At 31.9% G+C, this 14,921-nt stretch overlaps 1 protein-coding gene across 3 annotated transcripts; it reads right to left on the minus strand.

Annotated features, from left to right (window-relative positions):
• Positions 1-2,128: 2,128 nt before the first annotated feature.
• On the minus strand, positions 2,129-8,704 carry LOC114402803 (fimbrin-1-like). 3 transcript variants are annotated; one of them, XM_028365492.1, is made up of 15 exons: positions 8,538-8,704; positions 7,800-8,105; positions 7,506-7,676; positions 7,068-7,306; positions 6,799-6,970; positions 6,656-6,694; positions 6,422-6,490; positions 6,224-6,340; positions 5,138-5,349; positions 4,492-4,647; positions 3,999-4,198; positions 3,705-3,862; positions 3,494-3,590; positions 3,296-3,387; positions 2,493-2,885 (listed from the first exon to the last, which is right to left on the minus strand). In XM_028365492.1, the coding sequence occupies exons 2-15, from the start codon at positions 7,884-7,886 to the stop codon at positions 2,607-2,609; spliced, it is 2,088 nt and encodes a 695-aa protein (XP_028221293.1). In that variant the 5' UTR covers positions 7,887-8,105; positions 8,538-8,704; the 3' UTR covers positions 2,493-2,606. The 3 variants fall into 3 exon arrangements, with proteins under 3 accessions (XP_028221286.1, XP_028221293.1, XP_028221299.1); XM_028365498.1 differs by having other exon boundaries at positions 8,388-8,704; XM_028365485.1 differs by having other exon boundaries at positions 2,129-2,885; positions 7,800-8,704.
• Between the last annotated feature and the right edge of the window lie 6,217 nt (positions 8,705-14,921).

Genomic DNA, 14,921 nt, shown 5'->3' on the forward strand with positions numbered 1-14,921 from the left:
GATATTAAATAAAATCATAAAAAATATACAACATATTAAATAAAACTAATAACAAGTAAAATTAAAATTATTTATTTAATAATCAAATAAATAATTTTTTTCATAATTTTAAAAAAATTAAAATAAAATAAATAAAATTGCGTCAAAAAAATTATTAAGAAATACAATTTTTTAATTATTAAGAATTTTTTTACCCAACTTTATTTATATATTTTTTTGTTTTCAATTTTTTAAAAATTGTAAAAATTTATTTATTTATTTATTAAATAAATAATTTTAATTTTACTTGTTATTAGTTTTATTTAATATGTTGTATATTTTTTATAATTTTATTTAATATATTATATATTTTTGTAATGTTTTATTATTTAAAATATACTATATCTTTTTAATATTGTTTTATTTAAATATTTTTATTTATTTAAATTTAGATAATATTTTATTTAATATGTTATAGCTTATTAACACATTAAACCCTAAAATAATAATAAAAGTTATAATATTCTAATATATAATAATATGTAATATTATAGAAATTGAAGGAAAAAAAAAAACAAATAGTAGAGTCGTGGAGAGGCCGGCAACTTCACTAGCCTCCATGACCCGTCCATTCCTCTCCATGCACCAATCCTAGCCATCCAAATTTTTTTAAAAAAAGTATTATGATTTTAAAGTTATAATACTAAAAAAAAATTTCAGATTCGTAAAATAAAAAAAAATTACGTTGAAATCCTAAATAATTTTACGACTTTAGTTTTTTTTAAAGATTATGACTTCGAAATCTTAAAATAAAAAAATGTCAATAAATAATTTTACGATTTCAATTAAAAAAATAAAAAATTAAAGTTGTGTGTTACAACTTCTAATTCAGAAGTCCTAATACTTATTACAACTTATCCCCTTTTAATAAATAATTCAAAAATAATCTGCATATGAAAAAAACAAAAAAAATCATTTTGAGTAAAAAAAGCCCAATATATCATAATAATTGGTATTTTATAGAATTATTTTAAAATTAATATGACCATGAGAATGGATAAACGTAACTTTCAAGTCACCTTAATTATCTTGAAATTATTCTCATTTTAATGACATTAATGTCATATTTTAATTAGTTTCATTTCTTGTTTTAATGTATACTAATATCATTTTAATTGAATTTATTACACATTAATAAAATAACATGAATCCTTTCTCATATGTGAGTGTGCTTTTTCACTTTTATTTTCTATGAAAATTCCTAGGTTAATTTCATAAAATAAAATAAAAAACCAAACCTATTAATTATATTGTCCCAAGTTATTAGAAAAAACTTGTTATATCTTAAGAGATTTGTGCATATTATGCTATTAAGTCCTTAAAAATAATATAATTTTACACATCTTGGATTTATCTTGTTTGTGCTTATTGTTGATGATTGGTGAGGATTTTGAGCATATGGATAACACAAATGTATCCTTAATGGTTTGGATTTAATAACATAAGACTGGAAACAAATAAGATAGGAATATAACAAGTATCTGTTATTAGTGTAAAATTTACATTTTCAATCAATTAGAATTTATGATTGAAATAATTTTAAAAGTAGTTTATTAAAGTCAATATTTTATATATAGCTATTTGTAATTAAATGATAGTATAAAAATAATTTCACACATATATATTCTCTTTTCTCATGCTGGGATAATTCATTGAACCGGATAATCTGCTAGATAAATCGCACCCCCTGCTAAGAATTATATTACTCCTCTTGTCGCTTTTATATCCATCATATTTTGACTACCAAATTGACCCTAAAATATTTCTAATAAATTTCAAATACAAAAATCATAAAATATTATTTATATGATAATTATTAAATCAACAATGATTAATACAAGTGATAACGATTTGTATGTCTTAATTAACTAGTTCAGAGTTTGAATCCTAATTAAAAATTAAGTATAAAATAAATCATAAGAGAAAAATACCTTTCATATCATGATAATAAGAAAATCATATTCACATCTAATCTTTGAGACAGATTAAATGGGATAAGTCAAAACACTGTTAGATTAAAAACCTAACCTGTACCGCAAAAAAAAAATCAAACGAATTAACTCAACAAATCCAACTCGCTCAACGAATCTATCGACAGAAAAATGATGACAAGGCTTTGAGACATTCACAATGCATTTCATCTTTTTTATCAGACTAAACCTTAAGAACGAATGAGAGCTAATTATAAATTTTCTGTTCATCTGACACGGTAAATGGTCATCATTGTTGGTCATCATAACGTAACGAATGACAAAATACAAATACAGTAGTGGAACCCACTTAAAGGCAATATAAGGGAGTCGTGTGAATTGATCACATTCATTTCTTTCTTCCCCTCCAAGCTTTATTCATTCTGATCCCTCTGAATAAGCATTTCTCTCCAAAGAACATGATATTTTTGTACAGACTATTCACATCTACTATTCTATAGGTATCTTTACTTCCCTAACTTTTTTGAAGGTTGAGACCATGGTGGAGGTGTTTCATAAGCTTTGCAATGTCATTACTCATTATATTCTCCCTTTAACAAAAAACATTTAGCACTCATCTTATGCCAACTAGATGACTCATAACAGCTCATCTCCAGCAGAAACACTGTCAGACTCGGGTTGTGAAGAAGTGGCTGTGGTGTCAGAGGTGGCATCGTCAACACTCAAGTTGGAGAATTCACCGCCAATGGAGGAACTTTCATCTTCACCACACACCGAAGGTGCCGGGGATGCTTCGGGCGTGGTGGTAGTAGCAGTGTTGACAGGTGAAGGAAATGAATCCGTGTCTTCAGTCTGTTGTTGCAGGCTCCAATACATTATACTGGCTGCAAGAGTGAGAATCATCTTCTGATTAACCTGCCATGAGATCAACAGAGAATCAATCACATCATAAACAAACTCAATCCAGAATGTGTCAACTTAAATTTTTTGGTATCATTGCCCTATTACATGATGGCCTACTGGCCTTGTTTGAATAAAGTTCTGCATAAGTACTTGTAGAAGAAGAAAATAAGATAAATGGAATTAAATTTCTCTCATAAGTTTAAATCAATTTATGCACTTAGCTTTTGGAGAACTTGAATAAAAGAACTTCTTATAAAAGTTGAAGTGTATAGTTTGATTTTAACTTACGGGAGAAAATTAATTATTTTAACTTACTTGTTTCTCTTATAAGTACTTATGAAATTTATTCATAGAAGACTAATGTGTATAAAGTTTTGTAGCAAATATGAATGAAACTCTCAGGTGGCAAGGGGCAACCATACCTCCATAATATCCTCAGGTAACAAAAATATAGAACAACCGAGCTTCCGTGCAACGCTGATTATATAAGTGGCATTCAACCTCTTCTCATCATCTACAATAACAACAAATTAAGCCAATTTAGGAGGGATGGAAAAAGTAGCAAGTTATTACATGTTATAGAAAGTATCAGTTTAATATCCCTATAAAAGGAATCATACCACTTTCACCCTTGGTGACAAGGTTCCAATTGACAACCCTAGGCTCAACAGCACTCAGAAGCTCAAGGAAAAAGAGTCCACTTGACAAGCTCTTCTCCTGTGCAAAAAATTAGATACAAAACTTTGTCACCGATAAATCATTATTTTATAGTTTACAGTTGTTGGGAATTGTTAACAGCAAAAAAAACAGAGAATTTATTTTGGAAAAAACCTTGAAGCTCTCTATGTGAGAAGTTCTACCAATGATCTTCACTTTTCTGTTCACCCATTTCAGGATATCAGCATCACTGATCTCCTTTCCTTGGGAATGAGATCTCAAATTTTTCAACAGTTGAAGCATTGTGAATCGCATGAGCTGCCACAATAAAGCTGAAAAAAATATTTTTAGATAAAATTGAAAGCTAAAACAAATAGGTGGGAAAGCAGTAAAAAAAATTTAGAAAGAAAAAAAGCAAATTATATCCATAACATTTGTGTGGAAGCTATAGTGAGATGAAGAGATTACCAAGAATGAGCTTCTTATTTCCTTGCACAATGTCATTACCAGCTACATTGACTAGTGAGAATCTCAGTTGTTTACCAATTTTTATGACCTGATTGCAGTTCTCTACTTTTCTGAATGGCATTCTAATTGGAGGTCTTGTTGCATGTTTCCAGTTAACTGATCCAGGAAATATCTTGTCTAACACTTCTAAAAGTATCCATCTACATGCATAAAGTAAAACAAATCAAGCACGTAAGAACTTAGTGAATTAATAAATTAAATTTTGATATCACATTCATTTAATTTTTCCCAACATGGTATAGCAGGAAAACTATTAAAAAATTGAAAATAGAAAATAGAAACATTTTTCCCAACATGTGTGTGTGTGCGGGGGGGCACCAGGTGGATCATTTGGTCATTATGTTTTGAGAACCAGAAAATTTACAGTTTTACAAATATAAAAGGCTTTAGATTTTGCCAAAATAATAAATGCAGTTTAAGAAAAGGAACACACCCATTTCTGACATCCTCAAACAGATTATTTACATGTGTAGAAATTCCAAGACTATTGATCCACATTCGGAAGCATCTCTCTTCTCTAGATGTTTGCACATCATCCGTCATCATCTCAGCATAGGACATCTTCTTAGTGTCTGTAGATAGACAACTCCTGCATTGTGTAGGGCACTAATTAAATAACTACAGCACTTAAATGGAAAAAAACAGATTCAGAAATTAACATATGTAATGCTGCTAAACCAAAGTATTTTCCAAAGAGTAAGAACACATTTATGGATTGACTAGGTCAATCATATACTAGCTCATGATCTGATCTCCAAATAAAAAGAATATTTGATCCTTCATCTCAAGAGGAACTCAATATAGTTTTTTTTGTGAATTTGTTTACAAACACATACCATAAAAAGTACTTCAAGATAACCCATCAACTAAATTGCTTGACGTCAACATGGAATGTTGTAATGCATTACAATGCCCACAACTTACGCTACCTACTACCACTCAAATGCATCATGTGATGATTATGATCACAATATCCAAACCAAGGAATCTTCCAATAAAGATAAGTGCACATGCATATGAACATTTGTTTAAATTATCAAATAGTCTGCATGAAATTAACTATGCAATTCATTTCATACCTATGATGAAACAATTGTGCAACAAATGCAAGATTCAAGTTTGAAGTACCCTCTGCAACATCCCTTGGGGTCAAGTATCTTTTGCAGCCCATTCTCTCTGCATGATCAAGAACCAGATTTGCCCTTTCATTGGCGTCCTTGGTATCCAAGGTGGCCGGACTGCAATGTTCAGGAGCAAGGACATTAAGCAGATAAGCATAGGCCTCTCCATCCTGTAAATAAATGGGTGTGAACACATTAGGATAATGGATTGATAATAGCTTGATTCAATTTCAAATTGTAGAGGCAATATTCTCATGAGTTATGACACTATTGGCTTAAAAGTTGGGAGTTGAAGAAATTGCAATTCTGCAGGAACAAACATAAGAAAAATTGGAATTGGGTCCTGGGTGAACATCCTCTTAAAATATATTAAGCAATATGACATGGTCAAGGTCACATTTCCACTCTAGGTCATGCATTACACACTTAGATATTGCCATTCCATGAAATGGGATAAATGAGATTGTTATTCAAGTATATATGTACTAAAAGCATCTAGTGTCAAAGTGTGGTGCGCATGTGTATATGTATGAGTATGAATATATTTATGGTCAAGTTGCTCATTTACCCATCTTAAGAAAAATATGTGACAGCTACCTTTTAAGAATACATCAACAATATGTTACAAAAAATATATGTATTATACAAGGTACAAAAAACCATTATATGTTGTGAGCAGAGAAGCCTTAGCAGGTTCAGTTCAAGGTTAATAAGTAAAAAATCCAAAATTTCCAATGAAGATTTTTTTGGGGGAGAACAGTAGTAATTAATATTTTCAAGACCACATTTTAACATCCATACTTTGAATAGTATGAGATTTTGAAGGACAAGTAGGGCCGGGAGACACCCAAGTTCCAACATGGAACTGAATTTTTTGTAAAAGCCCTTTGACCATAAAAAATCCACAAAATGTACCCAGATTGTTTTGAATATAGGGGCCCAATGATACTCATTTATGCAATGTTTGTACCTCGTATAATAGATATATTTTTTACTTATCAATACTCTCATTTTACAAATTTATACCTATCAATACTCATATACCTTAACATCAGAAGAAAAATTTCTGACAGTTTTCTCGTAACCTGCTCTCTGGAGATGAAAATTCATCCATTTTAGTAGAACCTTTTCAGGAGACAAATTAAGAAGCTCTTCGATCTCCTAAGACAACAATGAAATGCAAAATACATTAGTTATCCTGAAACATCAAAATTTGAAGGAAAAAAAAGCATATCTTGTTACCTCGTTGTCATCAACCAATTCCACAAGCTGAGGTGTCTTCTTAAGGTTGAGATCAGCCAGCAGCTGAATCTGAAATTATCAAGAGATTGAGAGGAAAAGAGAACAATGACTAAGTAATCATTTCTGAAGTCAAAAGATATATTAGGCCATTAAGAAAAATGATCTCAGCATATAAGCAAAATCAAACAACTAAACTAACAATAAATGAATGATGTATGCAGTTCAAATATTTACCTTTATGATTTGGGAAATCAACCCTAGAACAAGATGAGGCTGCAACATAAACATCCAAAAAATAATGTCACACAGACTAAAAATTAAGAACCTAAGTAAATGTCTATAGAGGAATTGGGGGAGTGCTTATTGCTAAAACTCACTCTTCCTTCAACTAAGTCCTGTGCGCCAATGTTAACCACTGTGCAGCCAATAGCCTTGGCTGAATTGAGGCATAGAGTATGGTTCTCGTTTACCTCCCAAAAACTAGGATTCCGTTTGCAATTGATGGTCCGTTCATCTATAGTCCCAGGCACAGCAACATTGATAAGTTTACTGCATTAAACAACGACATATATCAAAGCCAATATACATTAAAGGCTCATAACACACATAAGTAAAATGCAACAATCAGCAGACCCTGCTTATATACCACAGAAGAACACCATCTTTTGCAAGATCAAATATATCATTTGTAGCTGGGTCCAAAGGAAGATATTGCTTCAAAAATGGATCATCACCAAGGTAGCTGTTTATGTGGGCAACATAGCAGGCCTTTTCTGATTCACTGATTGTGTGAAGAAGGGTGGTCACGGTTTCTTTGAGGAATGACGAGGAGTGTCTCCTACCACCTTGTTTTGTAGTAGCTTGGCTTTGCAAATTCAAATATGCCTGCATGAAAAATGTAATAAATTGGAAGGTTACCTACACTGTATTTAATGTTGTTATATGGCCACATAAACTGTTTCATTAATACAACAAACTTACACATAACATCCCATTATTTTACGTTCACAACATGGAAAAAAAAAAAGGTTACCAAATCTAGTAACACTGTAAAAGAAAGAGTCAAAGATACCAAATAACTAACCTTTAAGAAGGCTTCAAAATCAATGTCATTGGTAAAATCAGTGCCTGATTCACCCAAGATACCCCTAATCTCATCCTCACTGTACATATCTCTGAATGCGTTTAGCTTCACCATCAAAGGCGGCAAATCTCCAAATGTAACTTTACCATTCTGATTCTTTAAAGAGACAAACTACAACACCAGATAGAAGGGCCATATAAGGTAAAAAAAAAGAGCATGAAAGACAACAAATTTAAAAGAATAATGAAATTGGACCAAAATGTCCATTACAAGGAAGCAATGAAATGAACCTACTTTTGATTTCAGGCTGCGAAGCTCAACCTGCGTGAACTGGCTATGAAGCCATTGATCGGAGACAATAACACCCTCAAATTTTGACATCTTGGAGAATTACTAACCAAAGCTAGAAATTGTAATGTATACCCCAAACTAAAAATTCCCCAGAAAAGCTTAAGAGTACTTGTATCACAAAACAATGCGTTATGCGTATTACTCAACAACCTATTGCCAGATGCAATTCTACACGGTCTAATTCAAATATAAGACCAAATCTACAACAAAACCCAAACAAGAAGTGGTTTAGCTCCCGGAGTCACCAACCTGTCCAACGTTATCCAGACAGATAACACAAACAAAAGATAAGCTCAAAAAGGAAAAAAAAAAAGAAAAAGAAAGAAAGAACAACGATATAATACACAAAAGGTTAAAATAAAATTAAATAAGAGAGTTCGTTAGATTAGTTATTGAAAAAAAAAACATCATTAAAAAATGACCAGAAACGCAATTCCATCAAACACAAAAAAAGGGTATGACGCATTTCACATCTATCCAATGGCTTTTCAACGAAAGTATAGCAAGTCTCGTGGGTATTGAGTTATTTACCCCTCCCCCCCAGAGAGCAAAATCCAGTTGGGAAGATTGAGATCGAGGAAGAAGGGAAGAAAGAGAAGAAATTGAGTAAGAACCACGCAGAAGCAGATACAGCATTGTAGTAATTGTACTATGTATTTGTTGAAGATAATGAGAACATACCCACACATAAAAATGAGGGCATGGGTTGTTTGAATGTTCAACTACCCCTTCATTATTATTTCACTAACACCACAAATTGAAATGAATGAAGAGAAGAGAAAGAAGCGTATGGAAGAGAAGAAAGGATCGATTTTTCTTAGTGGGTAGGCAAAGTGACAGAGAAGAGAACCGACCGTGTGACTCCCAAGTACTATGAGAATGAGACTGTCTTTGTTTTTGGTTTATTTTCAGATTGCGCGCGTGGGTTAACCACGAGAGTATGCTGAACTCGCTCTAAGCTTCGCACACGTTGTTCTTTGGGTGTATAGTTTTTTTGGTGTTTTGTGGAACCGACTTTGTGATCTCAGCAAAAAACAAGCATCATTATGGCGGGCATGTTCATCATCACAGCTGTGATTCGGTTTGGGACAAAGTGAACAACGCATTACGCAACATTATATTATTACATTTTTTTGTCACGATTCTTTGCCATTTTTATATTCCATCAGATCTCGTGTCCAATTTTTTATTCAAGCAAATTACTACCTTTTTTATTTATTTATAGCATGGCCAAATTTATCGTAATTCTGTTATATTTTTATAAAAAAAATTAAAAGTAAATAATGAATGCAATGTTGTCCTAAAAAAAAAATTAAATACGTCAACATTATAAAATATTTATATACTATCATCTAATTATAAAATGATATGAAATAAGTTTATCAACTTTTATAATAATTATTTTAAAAATAAAATTAACAATTATTATAATTGATTAATAAGATACAATTTTTTTTACTTATAATACATAAAAAATAAATTCTTAAGAATATTAAAACTCATTGTTTTTCTTATCAAAAATCCTTTGTTAACTTTACTGAAAACAATAAAAAGGTGAATGATTGTTTTAAAGTTAGATATAATTTCTGGAAAAAATTGTTAAATATAATTAACTTTAAATTACTAAATGTAATTTAAAGTTAATTTTTAATTAATATCTTATACATTTTATTATATTAAAATAAAACACATATTATAATTATAAGACTTGATTTTTATCATTATTATCCAAATATATGTATTCAGAAAAAAAAAATCCAAACATATGTTTCTAAGACTCGACTATTTATCATATAAAAATTTAGAGTTGCATAATAACATGCTTACTCCTTTAAAAAATAAATAACACGCTTACATGTCAATATAATTTTTTTTACATCACATGTTTTGCTACAATAACTCTCATCTAACATTAAAAGCTTTCATAAACTCTCATATCCCCAATTGGTGCCATTACAATTTATGTCCATTGTAAAAACCAAATGAATTGTGGGTCGAGTTGCTTAAATGTCGTGACACTCATTTTTGCAATTTGAATGTTATTGTCATTACAATGACATTAATTAAAACTTTTGCAGCTCTCATCTCCGCAATTAGTGTATTATTGGCACTACATCCTATGAATTGAACTCAACGTTGGATAAATTAGAACAATAAGAAATTACAGTCTCCAAACTAACTCCTTTATACACCTTCATTCCTTCATTTGAGTTTCAGAGAAAACAACAGAAAAATGGAGAAGAAAAGGAAGATAAGAAGAACAAGGAGCAAGGACATGATTGTTTTGTTGACACTCACACCACCAACATGCCCGTGATATTTGTCACCGTTGCATTTGCGAAGCTCCTCGTGATGGTACAGCACTACTCATTATCATGTATTCGATTAAGTGAACTAATGAACGTAACAGGTGGAAGTATGATGAATCAAGATCCCAATAGCTGTTGGAGTGTAAGAAAAAGAATGCTCCTGCTGGTCAAAACAAGTAATATGATCCCCAACAGCAATTTCTCTCAAGTTCCAAGACAAGTGTTACAAGAATGCATTGTAGAAGAACAAGGATGGATATGCTGCTGAACATAGCAAGTGCAAGGTAGTGTTTTAAGCACAACCAATTTAACATTGTGAGGGAAATAACAGATTGTTGAGAAAAAGATTATAAATCCTTTAAACAGGTTGCCTCATTTTTGGATTGGAGCATAGGTCTTAAATCAATAAAGCATCCAAAATTCAAAGAAATCAAAAAATGTACTTCAGTAAATACCACCTTTATGGCAACTTGGTCTCCTATGCCAACCCTCTCTCTCCTCTCTGCTAGCTGCTGCATGAACTCTTATTATTTATAGTATTAAAGCATCCATGAACAATTAATAGGGTTATTTTTGTGGGGTTTTAGAAAATGCAAACAATATATCGTGATAAGAATACATCATCTTCCTTTGTGCAATTTATCAAAAAACAAGCTCATGAGTAGCTTATGAAAGGGTCAAGCTTGAAAAAATTAAGCAAGTTGGCACTTGGTAAACTTGCAATTGTTTTCTTTATCCTTTGCCAACGAACAATGCCAAACGTTAGAATATCTCCACAGAAGATTGCTGCACATCCCTAACAGTATATTTTCATTGAACTTCTTACAGGAAGAAAAGTTCATTTGGGCACACCTTAGCCCAACGTCACAATAAGAAGCTCCTGAAAGGAGCAAACTTGAGAATTAAGTCTATTGACATTTGGTAAACTTCCAATAGATTTCTTTAACCTTTTGAAAGCTTAGGTCTTGAGAGAAGGAATGTTTTAGCTCAGAGAAGACTCCAACCAGCTTTATGTTCCATTGAGCACCTCTCTTTCATTGTCCTTCTCACATTTTCGTCTTCTTCCCACCTCCAATGGATCCTTACATATTGGCCAACATTATATTATTGCCGTCATTTTCTGGTTCAGAGACAATAGCATACATTGCAATTCTTATTCCCATTTCATCTTGGTTGTAAGTTCTACAAAGGCTAAACAAATCTCCCCAGACACCGCCATTTGGAGAAATGAGCATGGATAGGACAAGAGCTTCTGCTTGTTGTAGATTATCAGACCTTCTGATAGCAACAACAGCCCAGATAACACCAGGCCCACACGAACACACAAGAAACCAACATACCTGCAGGATTACATTTGATTGCACCCTTTTGGAGAGACCCTTGCCGACAAACATTATCCATTCTGTTACTAGCTGTTACTCTGTTATTCCTTTCTGTTATCGCTGTCCCTTTCTGTTATGGCCTTAAGTGCTAGATCATCAGTATATATCACTATAAATACACCATTTCAATGAAATAAAGGCAAGGAGGAAATTTAAGTAATCTTACTTGTAGTTTAATTTGGTAGTGTAGACACTGTTTGTAACACCTTCCTAAAAGACCTACCATATAAGTGCAGTGCTTTAAATTATGTTTCACAGAATAACTCAGCATTCCAGCAAACACATAATTCCCTTCTTCAACTAGCCCTGCATGGAAGAGAGAGGAAGCCAATTTCATTGGGCCTATCATTTGATTCCTCCAAATGTTGGAACATCTTCACAGCATGAATTCTATCAAACATTGCAGGCAAGGTTCATTTGGGCACACGTAGAGCAGAGGAAAACAAAAGAAGTGGAGGTAGCAGGGAGGAGTATCAAGTGGACAGAGGCAGAAACCAGGATGTGGAGGATGAAATGAAGTGGTTGAGAGAGTCAAACAGAGAGATCAGCTTTGAGGCCACGAAATGCAAAATGAGAAACTTGTTTATCTGAAAAGAGTAATGGTGATCACATTCAAGATAGGCTTTTGGCACCAAGAACCATTTTGTTCTTTAGAAAGTAATTGACCAGTGTAAGTTTGTGTTTTTTTATAATTATTTTCACTATTCTACTATATAAATATATCACATGACACAGCCTAATAATACCAAGTCAAAGTAAAACTACAGAAGCTAAAAAAATGCAAAATAATTGTTCCAACTATGTTTTGAACATCACTAGTTAACTTCGAGGCAACATAGTAGACTAGACCAAGCAAGCTCAAAACCTGGTTAAGGAGAGTATGGCACGGTCTAGTCAATCTGCCTTGCATCTATAGATTTTTCCATTACAACTAAGAACCTCTTAGTCTACAATTGCTTTCTGGTGTTTCATTTTAACACTTAAGAAGCTTTCATGTTTTAAGACACCATCCGATGCCCTTCAAATAAAGGTGCAGTTCATTTTAATCAATGTGTTTTGCCCGAAAGTTTGCAAGCAGACGTGTGGTGTATTAGTGTCTGATGTTGTAGATGTTGCAAAGGTGTTTAATGTACAAGAATACAAAATATCATTACTCTTTTCCCTCCATGTCTACAAAATATCCAGATGTCTATCATTCCTTTTCACTCAAACTTGAAATATGTTTAATAAAATGTTTGGTTCTTGGTTCTGAGCAGAAAATCAATAAATGAGCCAGGCAGTATGTAATATATACACTAGACAGAATACATAATCATACAAGAAACTCCTCAACGAGATACCATGGTAATAGTAATAAATAATATTTAAAAAATATACATAGTAATGCATCCTTCACAACATTTCCCAATGAGTATGAGTAGAAGTAATGTGTGCTTTTCTGAGACACTCCCAATGCAATTGATGATCTAGCTTCTTTAAACAAAGACAACAATCTAAACGTGGGATGAAAACATCCGAAGTAAAATGTCATAATGGAAGATTTAGATTTCAAGTTTCAAACAAAAATTTAAGAGAATTCCATCATAGTATCAAACATTAAAGGCCCCAAAAGAACAAAAAAGAATCAATAGCAAGGCATTATAAAATAAAATGATACATGTTTTATATCACAAGAAAAAGAAATAGCTATCATGATAAAAATAGGTATCAATTTTACCAATACTATATAATTTTTCTTAAGAGCTTGGTGAATCACCTAATTGTTAAAGATAAACTTTATCAATTCACAATAATTTCGCATTAGAACATCAATGGTTCCATCAAACCTAGTCGATTCGCGAATAAAAACACAAGAACAAAATTGAATTTCATAAAACAACCCAAAATAATCTAAAAATTGATCCTAGGGATCCTTACACATGTTTATTCTAATCTTACACGTGTGAGGAATTCATCTTTTATCTATCTCGATTTAGTCGCTCAAACGCTCTTCATTATTTGTGCTCTCTAGAGCTCCTATGTTTATTTCTATTAGGATTCTTAAAAGTAAAAAAAATGAAGTAAAATGTTTTTTTATAAAGTTGGGTAGGATTAAAGTTCTTTTATATTTTATATTGTGAGAGTTCTAATAACCTAATCTTAATTAATTAATTTATTTAAAAGAAAAAGTAAAGTACAACTGTTACAATGCCCACTCTAAATACTTCAAAGAGTTGCAAAGTAATTCGTCCACAGGAACAAGGAAAATTCCTAGGCTGGCCCAGTAAGCAATAGCAATAATGCAATGACAACATTTCATTGAAAGTAAATTCGTTTAAGTTGCCATCACTCTTGTTTGTCTAACTTGTAAGTTTCTGTCTTAGAACACTAACAAGTAACAAGGATCGAATTAGATTCCTCATTCTCAATGTCTTTTTCTGATATTTCCCTACCCGTCATTAATTTCCCTTCTTATACAATCTATGTCTTTCATTGAGCACCTTATCTATCATAGATTTGCCCTCTTGCTATTTCCTTGAAGTTCTAGTTCTTAGGTGCATTTATGCCATACTCAAAAATGTATTACAAATGTAATCAACACTCTTTATCTTAAACATTAGACTTCAGCAAATTATTACAAGGGGCAAAGCACACATGTATACTTCATTCTATTTTCAGTCAACTGTTCATTACTTATTTTCATAAATCAATCCCATTCTTATATTCTTTATTGATCCAATAGGTCTTAGTCTTGTTATCTGATACAGTCTGTCCTTGTGTGCTTACCTGAAGCCTCAGGTTTGAGCTTCCTCAACCTAATTCCATGTAGTGGTAATGCCAAGAGCCAACCTTATTTAACTGAAACAACATTCAGCATTAATTCATTTATACGTAGAATCCAATGTTACAGAACAGTCAACCTATGCAATGCTCAACAATTGGTTTATACACGGAATCAAATTTCAGATATCAACCATTCTTTTGCACCAAGGAGCTCAATATAAAAATTAAAATATTTAAGGTATAAGCCACGCAGAGTCTAGCTTTTATAATAATAATAATACCCAAAAAGAAAGTGTATCCGAAATGGTCATTATTAAGTAAACTTCATAGTGCTGGTTTGAATGATAACATCCCCATTAAAAATATCCAGGAAGCAAAATAATTCATTAGATAGAAGCCAAGTCAAGCACCATATACTTAATTAGTTCTAAATTTAATTTCATTTAGTTTGCAAGGAGTTATTAGTTATTACCATTATCCCAATATTCTACCAATTATTTCCTTTTGTATTTTTAACTTATTATTTAACCAATAAAACAAACCCACAATGATTCATTTCTTTGTTTGAGCTAAAATAAGTCATACCGTGCGTAAAGCAATGCTGATTGAGA

The sequence above is a fragment of the Glycine soja genome, chromosome 2, assembly GCF_004193775.1.
Source record: "Glycine soja cultivar W05 chromosome 2, ASM419377v2, whole genome shotgun sequence".
NCBI classification, from domain to species: Eukaryota; Viridiplantae; Streptophyta; class Magnoliopsida; order Fabales; family Fabaceae; genus Glycine; species Glycine soja.